Genomic DNA, 17,959 nt, shown 5'->3' on the forward strand with positions numbered 1-17,959 from the left:
AGCTATCAGAGGGGACACATTGCCACGAAAGCACACCGGATATTTACCGAAATCAGCAGAGAACTCAACGTCAGGTATACCCAAACAATAACATGGGGCCCGGGACACGAGGGTGTTACTGGGAACCTCCATGCAGATGAGGCAACTCGAGGTTTCACTAATTGCCGAGCTGCCCATGGCAACATTGTGAAGGACCCGACACCCATCGATCCAAGTTATAAGGCAATTTTGAAACACTACAGGGAATTGAGAAGACTGTACCCAGCACCGCATAGGAACCTTTCAGCCGTGGACTCTGCAACGTTACGCAGGTTCCAAACAGACACATATACAAACCACCATACATTGCACATATAATACCCAACAGCATACAAAGAGATATGCCCGTGGTGTGGGAGCACACCAACACACTACCACATCGCATGACAATGCATGGCTCACACTGAAGAGCAAGAAGAGAATAATACGAGAGTGAGGTGGGAGGCACTGCTATCCAGCTCTGCCATCGGGGACCAGCTCAGGCTGGTCCAGCGGGCAGAAAGGATGGCTAGGGCCACTAGGTGGCTTGGAATAGGGGGCCAACCACGTGGCGTTACCGCGTTTTAAGGGCAACGAAGTCCTTTCTGGAAATAAAGTTTCACTCTTCTTCTTCCAGACCAAATAAAAAATATTTTATTTTTTTCCAAGCAAAGTTGTGTGAAGTCCAACTCATAAAAAAAGGAAGCTTATTTACACTATTTGATGCATCTGATGCTATTTAGAGGTGTACAATCAACTGAAGGGATTGTAAATCGAAAACAACTGAAAAGTAATTGTGTCTGGCACAGTCATAATGACAGCAATACCGTGAACATACAATCAGCCAAAGACCTTGTAAATCATGAACTGAAAGGTGATCTATCTGGTGCAGTCACAGTGACAGTAATGAAACACAGGAACACCACATCACCACACAGACTTAGAATGCCATGTTTAAGGAGTAAACTAATACCACCATGTTTTACAGTATTCAAACATGCAGAAATTATCTAAATAATAGATTGTTTTGCCTAAATCAAGAAAAATTCGTATGCTGCCTAAAGGCAAGGCAGTCTTATTCAACGACTTGAAATTATTGAGTATAAGTTAGTTGCTTCGTACATTTGCTCAGCAAGTGGTGCCTCTGCACAGCAACTGTGGCTTCCCTCAGTAAAAACATTCAGAACAGTCAGCAATTGCATCTCTCTTTCTTCATGCAGACTCCAATAAGATGTGTTATCCCTTATATTCAAAATGAAACAAATATTCAACCACTCTGAATAGTGAATTCTCAAACTGAATACGAATCAAATAGAAATGTCTATTCGATTTGTATCCGAAGCTTATATTTGCAAGACCTTAGTTTAAATCAATCAAAACGGGACAGCATTTTTTAAATGAATCAGCAATCAACTGTTTTCTGCTCATCAGATATTTTTCCACTCTGGTATATACCTTTAAAAATGTCTGCAATTGTAAAGCTGCCTACTGAACTCCACAATAAGCAATAAAAGAACCACAAAGGTTCCATCAGTTTGGCATACTTTTTGTTCCGACTATATTTTCTCAATCACGACATGGTTTAACTGCTTCAGCCAGCCATTCAATTTCAAGTGTACAATTAGTTTCCAATTATTGATGTTTCAAGTAATGTGTTGAAAAACTAGGATGGTCTTTGTAACATACTTCAAAAGCGCTTACTGACTTGAACCAACTTACGTGATATAATCTAAGAAAGTGGCCAGTGGTTCAACAGCATGATTTCTCATGTGCCGAAATTCCACCACAAGTTTTTCACGCAGCTTGTCATCGATAACCGAAACAGTGAGAGGACTTGCTTCATTTGCCAAGAAGTTACCATAATCTGTGCTCTGGAGGTGAAGTTTCAAGTCTGAAAAAAATAAAAAATAAGCAGCAGCACAAAACTCGAAGAAATTTTCATTTTCAACATGTCGTTTCACTACAGGCAACTTGTCATTACAAAGCCATTTAATGCACTGGGCGCGGTCCAGAGTGCAAAGGGGCTCAAGCATGTTTAATTAACGCAAGAAGGTTTCTAGAAACAAGCGTGCACCTGCAAACACATACGACACCGTAATTTTAAAAGAGTAATAGATGCCATTCCATCACGGGATGACGAAAAAGAGTTGCCAGAACGTGAGCTCCGCAGTTACAGCATTACTTTGAATACAATTGTTTATGCTTTGGAGGCATAAAAAAAAAAATTCATGCATTTTTTGCACTTTACATACAGCATCTGCCGGCAAACAAGCGACAGGCAAAAGTGTGCATGAAACGCGAAGGAGCCCAACCAAGACGGCTGTTCAACGTAATGCATAATAAAATCCTTCATCACTTGCAGCTTTCTGAAAGGGCAGACAAATTCAAGCACTTACCACAGCTAAAGAGATATTTACGAGGCAAACGTTACTCACGAATAGCATAGCAGTTGAAAAATCAACAACCACCTGCTGAAGTAAAAACATCACGCCGCTGCTCAGACCGGCAGATGGCTGATGAATGCAAGCTCGCGCAAAAAACACAAGACAGCAATACTTCCAGAGTAAAATAACGGTAGCACTGCTGTATTATTCGCATAATTTTAACGCACATGCGCTACATCAAGGTGGAGAAGGTACTAGCGATGGGTGTAGCGCAGTGCAGACTACCACAGGAGCATGGTTTTCTCACCTTCGAGAGTCTCGCATTGCACGAGGTTTAAGTAATCGCTCTGCTTGAGAATTCCGCCTTTAAAGCCTCGAACCAAACCTTCGAGGTAACCATTGCTCATGTTAAACAGGAGCTGGGACATTTTCACACCGTATTGATCATATGACTGTTCACCGCAGTTGAAGGCTGATTGCAGAAAACGGATGCCAACTGCTGCCCTCTCGCGCTATCAGCAGCAGCAGCAAAGAGAACTTCCGTTTTCGATTTTGTTCGCGGCTTGATCGGACTTGACCGCTTAGTGCATTCGGCACGGCACGAACACCCGAAATAAGCACTTCTGATGTTTCAAAAGTAAACATTGTTGATCCGGCTTTGAGTTCTGCTGATCATCGGGAAGTGCCATCCATTATTAACAGAAGCCTTGCTTATTTTTTAAAGCAGGAAATTACTGAATTACAGGTATGCGGGAAATTACTGGGCTACAGGGTGCTGCAAATTAGGCCGCCGTTCCTGCGACCCGGTCGACGGAGTGGAGGTCGTTCCAACGCTTAGGGCCCGAAAGCGTACGAGGACACTCCGTATTGCTCCCATTGGCCGTTTTCGAGCAGACGCTCTTTCGACGCTAGCGCCAAGGTCCCCTTCAGTTACGGCCCTAGCCAATGGGCGACGCAGAAACAAAATGGCGGCGCATGATTGTTTACGTTGTCATGGCAACAGCAGCCGCGCGGCACCCCCTCTCCCGAACGTTTTTCTTTGTTTTTATTAAGCCGACCCGCTCCACTCCCTATTCTCCTTTCTCCCATGCCGCGCGCGCCGCTCACTTTTTTTTTTTTTTTAAACCCGTAAGCGGCGCGCCACGCGCCAGCTCGCAAGCAACGCGCGCGCTACGCAGCGCATTGGCATTGCTTGCGAGCTGGCGCGTGGTGCGCCGTGGGCTATGCGTTGGCATGCACGCAGTCTTGCCCATGCTTATATTATACCAGCATGTGCCGGGGCATAAAAAAAACTACACTTCCAACACAACAGATGTTTAGTCTCGCTTTATTGATTTCGTTTCCGAAAACAGATTTTTCTTACAATGTGGTGTGATACACGCTCAAAAAATGAGCAAAAGTGAAAGGTGCATGACATATACAAGAGTACTAAAGACAAAATTTCACAGATGGTGAAATAACAAAAGAAAGCGCTAGAAAACGCGAAGGCCGTTTCATGTACACACATAAAAAAAAAAAATTATATAACGTCCTCAAGACCGGAATGTAGACGAGCTCCAGCTGATATATGCACTAAGATATTGCACAAAATTGGACGACGTGTATGACATAGTCATGACAACTATAAAAAGGGAAAACTCACTGGTAATGGCAAAAACAATGACACGCAAAATACCTGAAAAATAGAATAAAATGCTAGCATTGTTTGATTGAGAGCCCCCCATACCAAAAGAAAGCTTACTTATAAATCTGCACGAAAGTATATGAAATGCGTGACATGTTCATTACTGCTGAACAAATTGAAAAAACATGGCAGAAAAAAAATAACATTGTACTAAAAACTGAAACACACATTATCACATTATTTTGCACTTGGCCACAGCTTGAGTAACGGTGGCAAGGGGAACGGAAGGTAGTCGGCTTTTGCAGCAGCACATAGAAAACATTCGCAGAAAGAAAGGCTTATTCCTCAATCAAAGACCAGGTAAAATAAGCCAACAACACAACTTTTCTTTCGACCCGAATGCAATGCTTAGCAATAAAATTACGTCACTTAAGGCACTAAGTCGTACCTACTGGGCTCTCCTTTGCATAATAAACACGAACTGCAAAAGCATGTAGGACACTTGCAATGCTCATGCTTTCCAGAAGAAAAAAAAAAGCGTATCATGCATACACATGAAGGTTGTTCGCGCGGTTTTCCCATCGGGGGTTACTGAGATAGTACACAAACACTAACAGTAATTTTTCAGCTCTTAGTAGGTTTGTAGAACGTGACACACAGAAAAAGCAGTGAGGGCGGTATGGAAAGCTGGGCAAGTTACTGAAGTTGCAGAATGAGACTTCGCACAGAAAAACACAAGTCACAGACCAGATGATAATGAGGAGGAACATCTATTTGTCAGCTTTCTCTACCGGGAAAAGGGAAGTGTAGCACAATCAAGGCGCAACGACGTCCGGAGCCTCATGGAGCACACAAATGGACAGGGCTGTGTTCGTGTACATGCGCCGTCTGCCATGTCCTTGGGTCTGAGCTCTCACCTGTTGTCTTTAGGCACCCGGAACAACCCTGCAGGGCTTGTTTTTGAGGTATTTGTGCACCATTGCACGATGCACAAGCGGTACGAGTCGTGAAACGGGTGAAACATCGCGGAGCACAAGCACACAGCTACCGAGGACCACGAAACTGACGAAACTAGACACGCCGGTCAACGCACAGCAGCGCACGCTTCGCGATAACAGCAGATAACGAAACATGAAACGTCATGCCGCGGGCTGAGCTGACTCCGGGCAGGCGGGGCCGGAGACAGTCGAAGGTGAGGGAGTTGCGAGGGTAGTAACGAGGGAGAGAGATTGGAGAGGAGTTGGGTAGGGGGAAGGGCTCGGCCACCTGGATCGCCGCGCGTGCGCGCGACGATCAACGAGGCCATGCAAGGGAAACCGATTTTTTCGTTCGCCCATTACAGAGATGGCGCCAATTTCCTGTGCCACCTTTAGTGCCACCGAAACCGGGGAGTGTCCACCCCCCCCCCCCTGGCGGCGCTGCGCAGCGGCGGAACACCTGTGGCTCGGTGCTACTAGTGGCGCATGCGCAGTAGCGACTACAGAGTGAGAGAAATATCCGCGGCGAGACGCGCGTTGTGACGTCATGTGCCGCCTCGGAGCAGCGCCACGGATAAATCGCAAGTTCGCGGCCAGTAAAGCTTTCGCTTTAATATCCGCGGCGAGGCGCCCGTTCTGACGTCATGTGCCTCCTCGGTACACGGCTACGGCGAAATCGTAAGTCCGCGGCCAGTAAAGGTTTCGCTTTAAAAAGCAGCTGTTCACCGAGGTCGCGTAGCGTTTCGACGCATACGAGCCATGTCGCACTGTCTGCGCATGCGCAGGCACGCGGATGCGAGCTCGCGCGCGTCCGCAAGCGTACGTGTGGTGTGGGCATAGACGCCAAACTACGCGTAAGCGTGCCGGCGCGCGAAAGCTCGCGCCCACGCGCCTCACGAATGCGCAGGGACCAATGCTACGCGTCGAAGCACGCTAAGAAATAGCGTTGTCAAACATATGGCGGCACCCATGGCTGCCGCTTCAGCGCGAATTCTGGTGATGGCTAGGTTCTCACTCCCGTTGATTGCCAGGAACTATTGGAATAAGCTTTCGCTTTCTCTAAACTAATCTGAAACGTTAATTATGGGCGCATAGCGCGTCCAATTTGTGAGATCGTTCAACGATTTCGCGCTCGTAGGCCTAACGATTCTTGGTGGTGCGAGAAGACTCAGGCTGTGAAACTGAACTATCTCCTACTACGAGGTCTTGTGTAAAGTCTCATATAAAGCCATCACTTCGAGGTCACACGAAGTTTGTTCAGGTGCAAGAAATATATATATATATTTATATATTTATGTATATATGGGGTTCGGAAAGCTGGTCCCTCCCGGAAAAATGAAAACTTTCCGCCTATGGTAGCTAGAGTATGATGTACTGGAATAGCTAGAGGAGTAGGTGTGCCAACCGACCCATAGAGAAAAGACATACACGACTGACCCGTCTAGAGCGTACTTCGCCACTTCATTGCATCAAGATGGAAAAGTGGAGCTGCCCTCAGTACAGCGGTTCTCAACGGCGCATGTCGTCTGGCACTCAGATGGCAGGCAACAAATAAAGCATGCAGAGTGAAAAACTCATCTGTAGCTGTCAGTTTTCGCAATGAGGAGATACGGGTCTCTGTTATCACATGTTTGCAAGTTGCTATGTTGAAGCTTCTACAATGAAATGGTGAGCGGCAGTAAACACGTTGTGGGGCTAGTTGGTGCATAGCTTTCAAAAAATGAAGCGCCAATGGTAACGGCACACAAAGAAGGAACAAAGGACAGTCCTGTCTTTTGTTCCTTCTTTGTGTGCCGTTACCGTTGGCGCTTCATTTTTTGAAAGGCGAGCGGCAGGCATGTAGTTAGCGGAAGCTCATCTCCAATGACAAATAAGCGGAGTGCGCACCAGATAGTGGCGGTACTTCTGCTTCAGAGAAGATCACTGAACTATAAATCACGGGGGTCTAAAGCAGCATTGTTCTCAGCACCGACAAGAGTAGCTGTGGACACCACTTGTGGGCGAAGGACGCTTTTAAGAATGCTTCCTCAAGCGCGATTTCACCCATGTTGTGGACTAAGAAATGTTTACCAAAGATGCAGTGATATGGTGCTATAGTATGATGCCCGAGAAAATAAGAGAACTTTTTTTGCGACTGTGATCACACAACGTGATTATGACCGCAAATCTTTTGAGAGATCAGAGCAACAAGTTACGAATGAACCCTGCGCGAATTACGACGTCAAGATTTCTGTGCTGGTGCTTGCTTGGTCATTGGATCTGGAAGTGGAAAGTTCCACGCCTGCTGCATTTTCTCTTTGAGCGAAATTAATGTTTAACATCATGCTCAATAAAGCTTCCTTGCGTTCCCATAAGTTAAACTAAATGTCTTGAAGGGACGCAGACCAAAACGCCCCACAAAAGTGCTTGCGTTTAATGTACGTAAGATGACAAACGCTATTCTGAAACCTTCACTGAAGCCTGCACTCTGGCTGCCTCACAAAAATACGAAACATGTTTACAGAGGCGAAAATATAAGCCAAGTGGACGCGCACTGATGCGCGTCTTGTAGGTTCAAACCGCCATTACGAGCAAGGAGCAGAAATCGCAAGGCCTTCGGGCGCGAGCTTTCACGGGCAGGCAAGTGTACGTGTAGTTTGGCCTTATTTCGGCAACAGTAAACACCACCTCATCTTTCCCTTACTTGCCGACAGGCTGTGTGTTGGCGACAACTACAGACGGATACTTTCCCGACACCCCTTTTCTACTCCTACCTCTACCCCTCCCGTGGATGAGAGCTGCATAACCAGGAATTCTGGAGATAATTTGTTTCTTTTTTTTCGCCACCAAGTGGCGTATCGACCTTAATGATTTGAAATTTATGCCATGACATATGCCATGACGCACAACTAAAGAAAACACAATAAAAAGAATCACACCCCAAGACTGTTGCTTCACCTCAGCACTTGGAAACAAGCGCGCTTGTGTCAGCCTTCCCTATTAAAACGGCTGCACCCTTTGGGGTGTATATTTGTCCCACAACGATAATCGTCATCTGTCTTGCGTTTCATTTTTTGAAAACACTGCGCTCGCTACTTTCCTGTCGAGAATACTGTCATGCTGATAATGCACATGGCTTTCGTAACTTGGAAGTACCGGGCTCGCAGCGTTAAAGAAAGGAAATGCGGACAAGAAAGGCGACAATTATTGTTGTGTGGCAAGATATGCCCCAAAGGGTGTAGTTTGGTTTAAGAGTGTACTTGCTCAACTGGCAATTAATCGACGATATTGCTATACACCTTGCCAGACAGCTCGTCGGCATTCCGGATGAGATGTCTGACCGAGATAACGGCTCCCGCAAAGCTTCCGTTGGGTTTCCTTTCTTCATAGTTTTTTCTTATTTGTGCACCACTGCGGCTGCAAGCTTCCGTGTAGTCAGCGTTGTTTCGTGGGTTTCCTATAGAACTGCTGTGATGCATTAAGAGGAAGCTTTAGCTCGGGCCCAACTCCTACACCGCCTGTTCAAATACATGTAAAATGCAAAAACCATTTTCTGAGATAACCCTTGGACCAATTTCAATGAAATTGTTTCATTTGAGAGAGAAAGTTAGACTGTTGGAAAGTGGATTTTCAATTTAGGGCCTGAATTGCGTTGAATTTTCAAAATATAATAAGTTAAAAAACAAAAATAGAAGCCCGAAGTTTACAAATAGCTCACCATCAAGAACAGCTATCGCGATTCTATAAACGGCATCCATTAGATCATTCAAAGCAGACAAATTCAGTAAGTCAATTTATACATTACGTAAATTTTTTTTTAAATGAGTACAAGGGTTTTACAAAAGCTGTATTTCCATATTATTACGTTTTTTGAGATTCATGTGCAGGATATTAATTTTGTCAGATTTAGATGTGCTATTATATGCAATTAACAGAATTGCAATATCATTTTTCATTGTTGCAAACCAGAGTTTCGTTTTCAGAAAATTTGCACCAATTTTTAGTAAAAAAGTTATGACCTAAATAAAAAATTCGAAACCAACAGTCACTAGATTTTAAGTTCTTGTAAATGCAACAATCTTTGTAAAGTTTGGTGTAGTGGTTGCCAACAAAAATGAATTCTCCTTTTACATGTACTTTGATAGGAGCCCCCTTAAGTTATATCCGACTATAGAGTGATGGGCAGGCATTCTGATTAACTGACAAGGGAAACCGTAGAGGCGTTTCAAATGAACAGCAACAAAGATTGCGTGAGCTGCCCATCTGTTATATTGTCAGAGAAGGAGATGCCGTTCTTGTCACAATAGCGGTGGCTTCTTACGCCGTTAGGCGATTTGTGATGCTGTGGTAACGTGACACTCCCTTTCAGTCTTTTATTGTACGGTACTATATATACTGTGACCAAGTGCAATAAAGCATCAGTTGTTAGTAGCGCTGTGTCCTGTGTGCCTTCTCTAGTGTCCTGCATTTCTTTGCGCTAAAAACTATGAAAATACACAGACAAGCCAGCCATTAATTTACTCAAAATGGGATTGTTTTAGAAGGAATAAATATGACGCTTTTTCTTGTATTTCTATGAAGGTATGAATTCAGTTAGCAAAATTATGCGAGTGGTTGCATGCTAAAATAAGATGGCTACAAAAACAATTGGGCACGCACCAACAGCCTCATCTCTAATGTGTAATCCAGCAAGACCCTCATTAAACAGCCACAAGATATTTGCATCTCAGTCAATTAAGAGGAAGCTTTAGCTCGGGTGCTCCTATCTAAATACATGTAAAAGGAGAATTCGTTTTTCTCTGCAACCACTGCACCAAATTTGACGAGGTTTGTTGCATTTAAAAGAAAAATTCAAAATCTAGTGACTGTTGGTTTTGAATTTATTAGTTAGGTCGTCAATTTTTTATAAAAAATTGACAAAAATCTAAAATTCTAAAAAAACGAAATTATTAAGTTTACAACTCTAACTCAACAACGAAAAATGTTAATACAATTCTGTGAATTTCATCTAATAGTAAATCTAAAGTGGACAAAATTGATATGTTACACATGAATATAAATATTTAGTAATATGGAAATACAGCTTTTGCAGAACCCTTGTAACCAACATAACAAATTCACGTAAGATGTAAAATGACACATCAAATTTGTCCGCTTTGAATGATCTAATGGATGCCATTTACAGAACCGCGATATCTGTTCTTGATGCAGAGCTATGAATTTGTAAACTTCGTGCTTCTATTGTTTTCGAACGGTCGAGTATTTGAAAATCATTTTAACAAAATTCAAGCTCTAAATCGATATTCCGCATCCAACAGTCACTAGAATTTAACTTTCTCTCTCAAATGCAACAAATTTCATTAAAATCGGTCCAGGGGTTATCCCAGAAAAAGGTTTTTGTGTTTTACATGTATTTGAATAGGCCGCGTCGGAGTTGGGCCCAAGATACAGCTTCCTCTTAAGCATCTTCACTGTATTGGGGGTCTTCACCTCCTGTCTCTGAAGCCTTGAAATCGTCTACTGATACCTGGAAATTTGCCCTTGAATATGCATGATGTCCTGTGGCTGTAGAGCGTATTTTGAAGGAATAGTAGAGATTCCTGCAATACGTAGAATGACAGGCAGAAGGTAAGCAATATTGGAGGCTTCAAGGCTATTTATTGAATGTATATGCTACGTTCCTTCGTGTAAACAATACTGGAGCCTTCAAAACTTTTGATTGGAGATGCTACATTCATTCGTGTAATGCATATTTTCCTGATCTATGGTCAAGGAAGCACTGTTATAAATGCTAAGAAACAAGAAACATTCTATGTTAAGGACTGCATATACAATTAAAAAATGACATCATGTATTTTCAGCCCAATGCAAAACAGATAACGCTCGAGCGTACATAGCCGGCTACAGAGGTTGAGAGAGTGCGCATTATTGCCATACCAAAAAAATTGCGTGTGTACTGCTTTAGAATAGCCACATTTCTTTTGCAAGACTGCCGCACAGTACTTTTTCAGAAGCCGCTGCGCATAACAAAGCTCTCTGCATCAAAGGCATGTGTTCATAGGCCGCATTTCTTAATGAACCATTTTATTTTTATTTTCTAACTTTGTCATTGTTTCGAACTTGCCTCGCAGCTCGGACGCTACCATATCGGCTATCGCTGGCATCACCACTCATTGCTGAGCATGATTTAAATAAAAAAAAAGAGAGAGAGAGAGAGAGAAAGCGAGAGAGAATGCAAAATGAAATTCAACCTTGCAAATGGGCAGCAGCTGTTCACAGCTTCAAGGCTGCCATGCACGCACCATCACTTGTTCTGCGGCTGACAGTGACATAACGATATACGAAGAGAATAAGTCTTTAACTACAGGCAAAAGAACTTCCTGTGCCCTTATGGCCTTACCATGAAACAACGACGAAGCAGTAGTATCAGACACTGGCAGAAGAACCTAGCAACGATCCTCGGGCGCATTTTACAGAAAAACGATGCTGCGAGCCCGGCGACGGGGCATAGAGACTGGGTTTCGCACTTGTTGGGTTGTGCCACCTGTCAAGCTGCAACCATGGCCGTAGCCGCATTTTTCTTGACATGCTCTGCGACGTAGCGGAATCGGGATATCTCCATAGCTTGGCCGCTACACTTCAGTCGTTTACTGTTACTTTATGGAAGAGCCACGTTCCCGCCATGAGAGTAGTTGCCAGCGGCCGCCGCGACGTCATAGCCCCGCCCTCACCGCGAACCATCGCGAGTGGAGCGCCATCGCTGACAACCGGTTCGTAGCGAGAAGGGGGTGAGGCGCAGGGATGGTAGAACAGGTGATTGCTCCCGTGAAATGGCGCTGGTGATTTCATCCTTAGTCTCCAAACACTCTACCAGTGCTGACATATGGGGCAGAAACTTGGAGACTGACAAAGGAGATTGAGAACAAGTACAAGATCGCACAAAGAGTGATGGAACGAAAAAGTGTTAGCCGTATCGTTAAGAGACAGGAAGAGAGTGGTGTGGATCAGAGAGCAAGTGAGAAAAGCCGATATTCTAATTGACATTAACAGAAAAAGATGGAGCTGGGCAGACCATGTTATGCGCAGGATGGATAATCGGAGGACCATTAGAGTTACAGAATGGGTGCCAAGAAAAGGGAAGTGCAGTCACGGACGGCAGAAAACTAGGTGGGGTGATGAAATTAGGAAATTCGCAGGCACAAGTTGGAATCAGTTGGCACAGACAGAGGTAATTGTAGATCGCAGGGAGAGGCCTTTATACTGCAGTGGAAAAAAAAAAAAAAAAAAAAAAAAAAAAAAAAAAAAAAAAAAAAAAAAAAGAAGAAGAAAAAAAAAAAGAGGGCTGATGACGAAGGACATCTTGAAACACTTGAAAGCTTGAGTAAGCTTCAATTGCTTCAATAAGCTGCAAGCTTGAATAAAAAGTGCAATATGTTTTAGTAAAATAATGGGAAGGTAGATGGTTGGGTGATTTTGCTCGGTGTCAGTATGTCATACGTAGTGGGTCCACTTTTATTGTTTTTCACATTGTTTTGCACTAGCATTATTCCCAAGTTGCTATAGGTGGGTGCTTTCCAAGCCTGCTGGACATGAAAAAAATTCACTGACGATTACGATACTCCCTAATGCAAAATTTGAGTGCAGCTCTATAGGCGTTTTCATTTCACGATATATTGAGGCAAAGAATTTTATTTGAGAGAAACATGTAGGAGAGTCGGTAATTATCGAAAATTTGATCTTCGGGTCAAGCATGTCAGCTTTTATGCATGACTCGTTGAAGGTTCCAGTGTAATTGCTGGTGCCACGTGGCTTCCAGAAAGTTACTACACAATTCACGTCTCACATACAAGCAGATTACAAAACAATCGCAAACCATGACAATTGACACAAGCGCGAACGAGGCCAAACCAAGCAAACTAAGCAAGCGCGAGGGAGAGCTGATGTGAGCAGACAATAGTAGGAAGGAGCGGCCCGGTTGAGAACAGGTACGAGTATGCAATGAGCGGTCGGGCGAGTCTGCATGACTGGTGTCACTGCATGCATGTGACCAAAGGGGCCGCTCTCACTGGTCTCTACTATTCGCAGCTCGCATCTTCCACCTTCCACTCTGCGTTCGCTCTTTCATATTTCGCTGTGCTTGTTTGATTAGTTATGCTGCCGACGCCGACTGTAGGAACAGGCTCCTAAGAGTTGTGCTCTAAAAGTTGATGCTATCATATTTGATGTGAGCTTTTACATGGCGTCTGCATTCTGTAAACTTGACAAAACTCTATAAAAAATTAAATATTCTTAATCTATTCTGCAGCTGTATGCTTTTAACGATTCTGAAGGTGCAAGAAATGCAGTGAAAGTAAGTTTTCAGTCAATAGAATTAATCGGTGCCTGAAAGGATTAAGTCAATCAGACAATATTATGAGACAAAGTGTAGATCATTGTGAAGATGCAGAAAGAATCTATGAGCTTCCGAAACTACCTGCCACAGAGGCTATGGCATTGAACCTGCTGAGCATGATGGCATAGGTTGGCCCGACTCTGGTGGTTGCATTCAAATGGGGGTGGAATGCGCGAACGCTTGTGGAGCATGCTTTGGGTGTGCACGTTAAAGAACCTCAGGTCACCAGGTGGTCAAAATAAATCCAGGGCCCTCCACTAAGGCTTTTCTCATGGTCTACTATACAGCTTTGGGACATTAAACCTCACAATTTCAACTATACTGGCTCTGAAAATGCTAATAAGGAACATCAAAGAGAGTGACCTAATAACAAAAATACATAATTTAATCACCACGGGAAAGAGAACGAAGATGGACTGACAAAGCATTTGTGGTCCATCTTCATGCTGGACAGGGTTCTGAAGACATGTATGGACAATCTAGCTGTTGGAAAGTGCATGTGTTTGAGCAAGACTTTGGATTAGTTCACAACTTCAGGAACACAGTGAACAGCCATTCTGATAATGTGCAATAGCACTAGTTCCTTTCATTCAGGTTGATATCCAGCTTCTGCTACAAACATCCTTGAACATAAATATATCTGCAGTGTAACCAAAGCATGTTGTAGAAAAATGCCTTCATGAGCCGCCAACCATTACCTACTATCACAAATGGGTGGCTGCTTTCCTGTGAGCTGCTCCTGGTTAGATGCTATTATAAATGAATGCAATCTGCGTTAAGAGCTATTATTCAACTGAATATAAGCACCTAGCCCTTCTAATATTGCAGTTTAAATAAAGATGAGTGCTAAAACCAATGTCAACAGTAGCTTTGCAAAGCACCACAGTTTCCACTCACCTGAACAAACACATTAATGCTCACTCATACAGTGACCACTAAACAAAAATACATTACATTAAACAAATTACTTTATTTATAACACAATTACAATTACCTTATATTTATTGACAGTAAAAAGATAAATGTCCTTGGCCGAAAAACTTATCGGTTATCACAGCAGGGTGAAACTGACGAGTAAAGCATACTCTTGAACACATTAACAATACAATGAATATGAATTGTTGATGAGTGATGCAGAATCTTCTGTACATATATTTTAAAACAAAACAAAGACATAGGTAATGATATGCCTCTGCATTCTTCTGGCTTGCTTATTCAGTGAACTCATCAAAAATATTATTCGGATCAATGCTGAAGTACATGGGCTCGACTGTATCATCGGTGTCTTCGATGTGTTCTTCAATTTCCCTTGCCCTTTCTTCATGAGCCACTGGGTCATATGGCAAGATCCGTGTTGGGCGGCTGTATCCTGAATGTGGATGAGATTGAACAAGGTTGCAGAGTAAGCATGAGGTTTTACAAATACCTTGTGTGCTTGCCCTGCCTCAAACTTCATAGCATAAAAAACTACAATACAGTTGTCCAGATTCAGTACAGGTTCACAAGAGAGTTTGATGATGGTTGACACTGCAGCCAGTGTGGGAGGAATTGCAGCCAATGGCATGCAAAGCCGACCCAATTACAAAGAACAAAAGCAGAAAAATGTACTGCTTCCAATGCTTGTACCGTGCAAGAGCTTGAAGAGTTCGCAAGTTAGGATAGGTGATTTAGGCTTCATATCTTGCAAAAGGGTTTCACACTTTCTACTCACTGCACCTTTTGTGAGTGTGTCTACAGGGGCAGCTTCACAGTCAATCACCCTTGGTGATACACAGTAAAATCCCAATAATTCGAAATCTCTTCATTTAACTGATAAATTATTCAAACTTCAAAATCTGCATAATGGTTACTTCAAGAAACTCAATACCATGGACTATTTTTCAGACAAACCCGAGCCAAAGGCGAAGGTTCAATGTCTGAAGGGTTGTGTTCCTAGCTACCGGAATGTCACCTGCAGTAAAAATGAGGAGGAAAGAGGTGCAGGAAGCTGAGATCGAACTGGAGCAAGCAGAACGAGAGCGGCAAGCGCTCCCCTTTTCCATCTGGTTTAAAAGGAGCAGGAAGGAGACCTTAGCACGTGCTTGATCACGCTACCTGATGTAAGGCTCATGGAACAGCTATCGTGAGTATGTGTAGAACATGTGCCAAAAATGCATAGTTGTTCTACAACTGAGAGATTTTGTGATAGTTTAGGAAGCTTCGGTTTCCAAGAATGCCAGTTGTGTTAGCAACAATATATGATATCTGACTGCAACAGTTTCTCACGATGGTGACAGCGGCCAAGATCCATGTTTGGCAAATGCATATGGTTGGGTGTGCCCTACCGAAGGTCAACACCACAATTCACTGCTCTCCTGCTGCTTATGCACCATGAAACTAGCAAATTTTCCTTAATTCGGTTGAAATATCCAGTGAAGTACACAAACAAGACAGTCACATCTCACAGAAACAGAGACTAGTTGACTGTTGTGAAGTAGTTCTGGTTACCATTTTTACTTGCCAATGTGAGCTAATGTGCGCTGTCATGCATGGGTGGCTATACTAGTTGGAGAACAGTAGAAAAACTAGTATCTTTTAGCAAACTTAGGGCACAGAACTTTGCAAATGCATGGCAAGGTCAGCACCTTAAGCCTGGCCATGCCTGCACATTACAGCTAAGCACAACCTACGTCAAGTATAGTTGCATGCACTGTATACAGTAGAACCTCATTAATACAATCCCATTACGTACAATTTCCCAGCGCCGATGTTTGCGATCAAGAATACAAAAAGTAACCCAATACAGTTAAGCATCTATTTTACCGGTTCATACGTTCCTGGAAAATACGACATTTTGGCACCAACATTCAGTACATTGCCAAACTGTGATCATATGATACGTTTTCCAGTCGCTAGATCTCGTGTAAACAAGGAACAGTGGTAGGCGCGCATGACTGAAAACAGGAAAACAGTAGTCGCCTGCCGCAGCAGCTTCCATGCAATATACTCACCCACCCATCTTACGTGAAAATGCCGGTGCACACTCAGTTTCCTATTCCGGTATCAGCAAATCTCCTCCCACGTCGTTGCACGCCGCATTCACAGCTATCACCGCCAATCCTATTGTGATAAGCATCTTCACATATCTGTTTCCTAGTGTATGAGGCATGGTGTGGTTGAAAGTGTACTCCCGCTGGTTGCTCCAGGCAGCACGAAGTGACTGTCACGTTTCGTTCTGGTGGCACCCACCAGCTCGATTTCATTTCAATTTCCTGTCACCATCTTAAAACGCTATGCGATAGGAAAACAGCCACATGGTTCTTAAGTCGCTTGGGCCCCACTAGCTCAACACGCGTCAGCATTTCGTGCGGCAACAATTTTCACCGTGTCGGCACATCAAGACTTCCCATCCAAATGCCCTGCTTGAAGAAGCTGGTGACCCAAGCCGAGTTTGAGGACCACAAACGTAAGCTTGCCAAAGTTGCAAAATTGACAATGTGTGTCTTGGCCACTTGGTTTCCACCAGCTAGGCACACATTGGCATCTCGTGCTACAATGATTCGCGTAACGTTTCGCCTTACGTAGATGTCAACTAGAGTTGAGTCTGTCAATCTTATTGTGAGATCAGATCATACATTTTCCTGGTTGGCATTTTCGAAAAGGTATAGAAGTTCTACGGTACAACCGCCATTGTTGCTGTTGTCTGTTTCATGTCACAAACTGAAATTAAATGGCATTAGCAGCAATGTTAAAAGAGTATTATGGAAAACTTAGTGCCTGCAGCTTTCCTGTGGGTCGCAGTTTTTTAATTGGACATACATGCCGACAATTCATCTTTAAATTAACAAGTCACAAGTGTTTTAATGTTTGTGTCTAAGGTAAAATTAAAGTGAAAAAGCACAGGTGCTCCTCTAACAAGTTGTGAACAACAAGACATGTATTTATTAGGCTTGTGTAAATATTTCATACATTCAAATATTCAATTAGTACATATTACGCTATTTGATTTTCGCTTTGGTTTGAATTTCAGTATTCGAGATATTAGAAGTAGTCAAAACGAACAAATATGAATTTTAAAACATGTACGCTCAACAGTTTCGGTTTTGGTAGGCACATCGCACTGCCATTAACCTTAGCTCATGTCCAAGACACACCAAAGATGAAGGATTCATATTTAGAGTCACCGACCGATTTTTCTAACCTACGTGATTATTCAAACATCCCTGTGGTGCCACCACCTTCTCTAGAGAACTAATGTGTAATGGCGACCAAAGTTCTTATCGCTGCACGGTGCTTCACTTGATAACAGTTTATTTACAAATAAATAACTACCACAAACATTTTCCGTGGAGCTAAGTGGATGACACTGGGTTATTTAAAATAGTATCTTTAGGATGTGATCCACACATATGATGCTGAAAAAATTATGGCCATAAAGAAAGCAGCATTTAGGTTGACCTTCATATTTTCACTTCTGTTGGCGAGGTGGTTTGTAAGCTTCCCGTGTGCTGTTATATATCTGCATCAACTCGGCACCAAATCGCAACCAAGGTCCTTCTATTCTTTTGGTCCCGAAACTCCTGCGAAATTCTGTGGCAGTGCTTAA

General features: G+C 43.3%; 2 protein-coding genes across 6 annotated transcripts in view; both read right to left on the bottom strand.

Moving 5' to 3' along the window:
* Positions 1–2,901, bottom strand: part of VhaAC39-1 (V-type proton ATPase subunit VhaAC39-1) — a 34,646-nt gene extending 31,745 nt beyond the window's left edge. Inside the window, exons 1-2 of one of the 2 annotated variants that reach the window (XM_050193629.3) lie at positions 2,710–2,892; positions 1,738–1,909 (exon numbers count right to left, since the gene is read on the bottom strand). In XM_050193629.3, the coding sequence (XP_050049586.1) occupies positions 1,738–1,909; positions 2,710–2,830 (293 nt within the window). In that variant the 5' untranslated portion in view covers positions 2,831–2,892. Of the gene's footprint in view, positions 1–1,737; positions 1,910–2,709 lie in introns of both variants that reach the window. The other variant, XM_055061913.2, reaches the window with a different exon arrangement.
* An 11,423-nt stretch (positions 2,902–14,324) lies between these two features.
* Positions 14,325–17,959, bottom strand: part of LOC126543311 (putative ATP-dependent RNA helicase TDRD12) — a 236,418-nt gene continuing 232,783 nt past the window's right edge. For all 4 annotated transcript variants that reach the window (XM_055061914.2, XM_055061916.2, XM_055061915.2 and 1 more), the window contains exon 33: positions 14,325–14,743. In XM_055061914.2, coding sequence (XP_054917889.1) covers positions 14,586–14,743 — 158 coding nt within the window. In that variant the 3' untranslated portion in view covers positions 14,325–14,585. The remainder of the gene's footprint in view (positions 14,744–17,959) is intronic.

The sequence above is a fragment of the Dermacentor andersoni genome, chromosome 1 (genome assembly GCF_023375885.2).
Source record: "Dermacentor andersoni chromosome 1, qqDerAnde1_hic_scaffold, whole genome shotgun sequence".
NCBI classification, from domain to species: Eukaryota; Metazoa; Arthropoda; class Arachnida; order Ixodida; family Ixodidae; genus Dermacentor; species Dermacentor andersoni.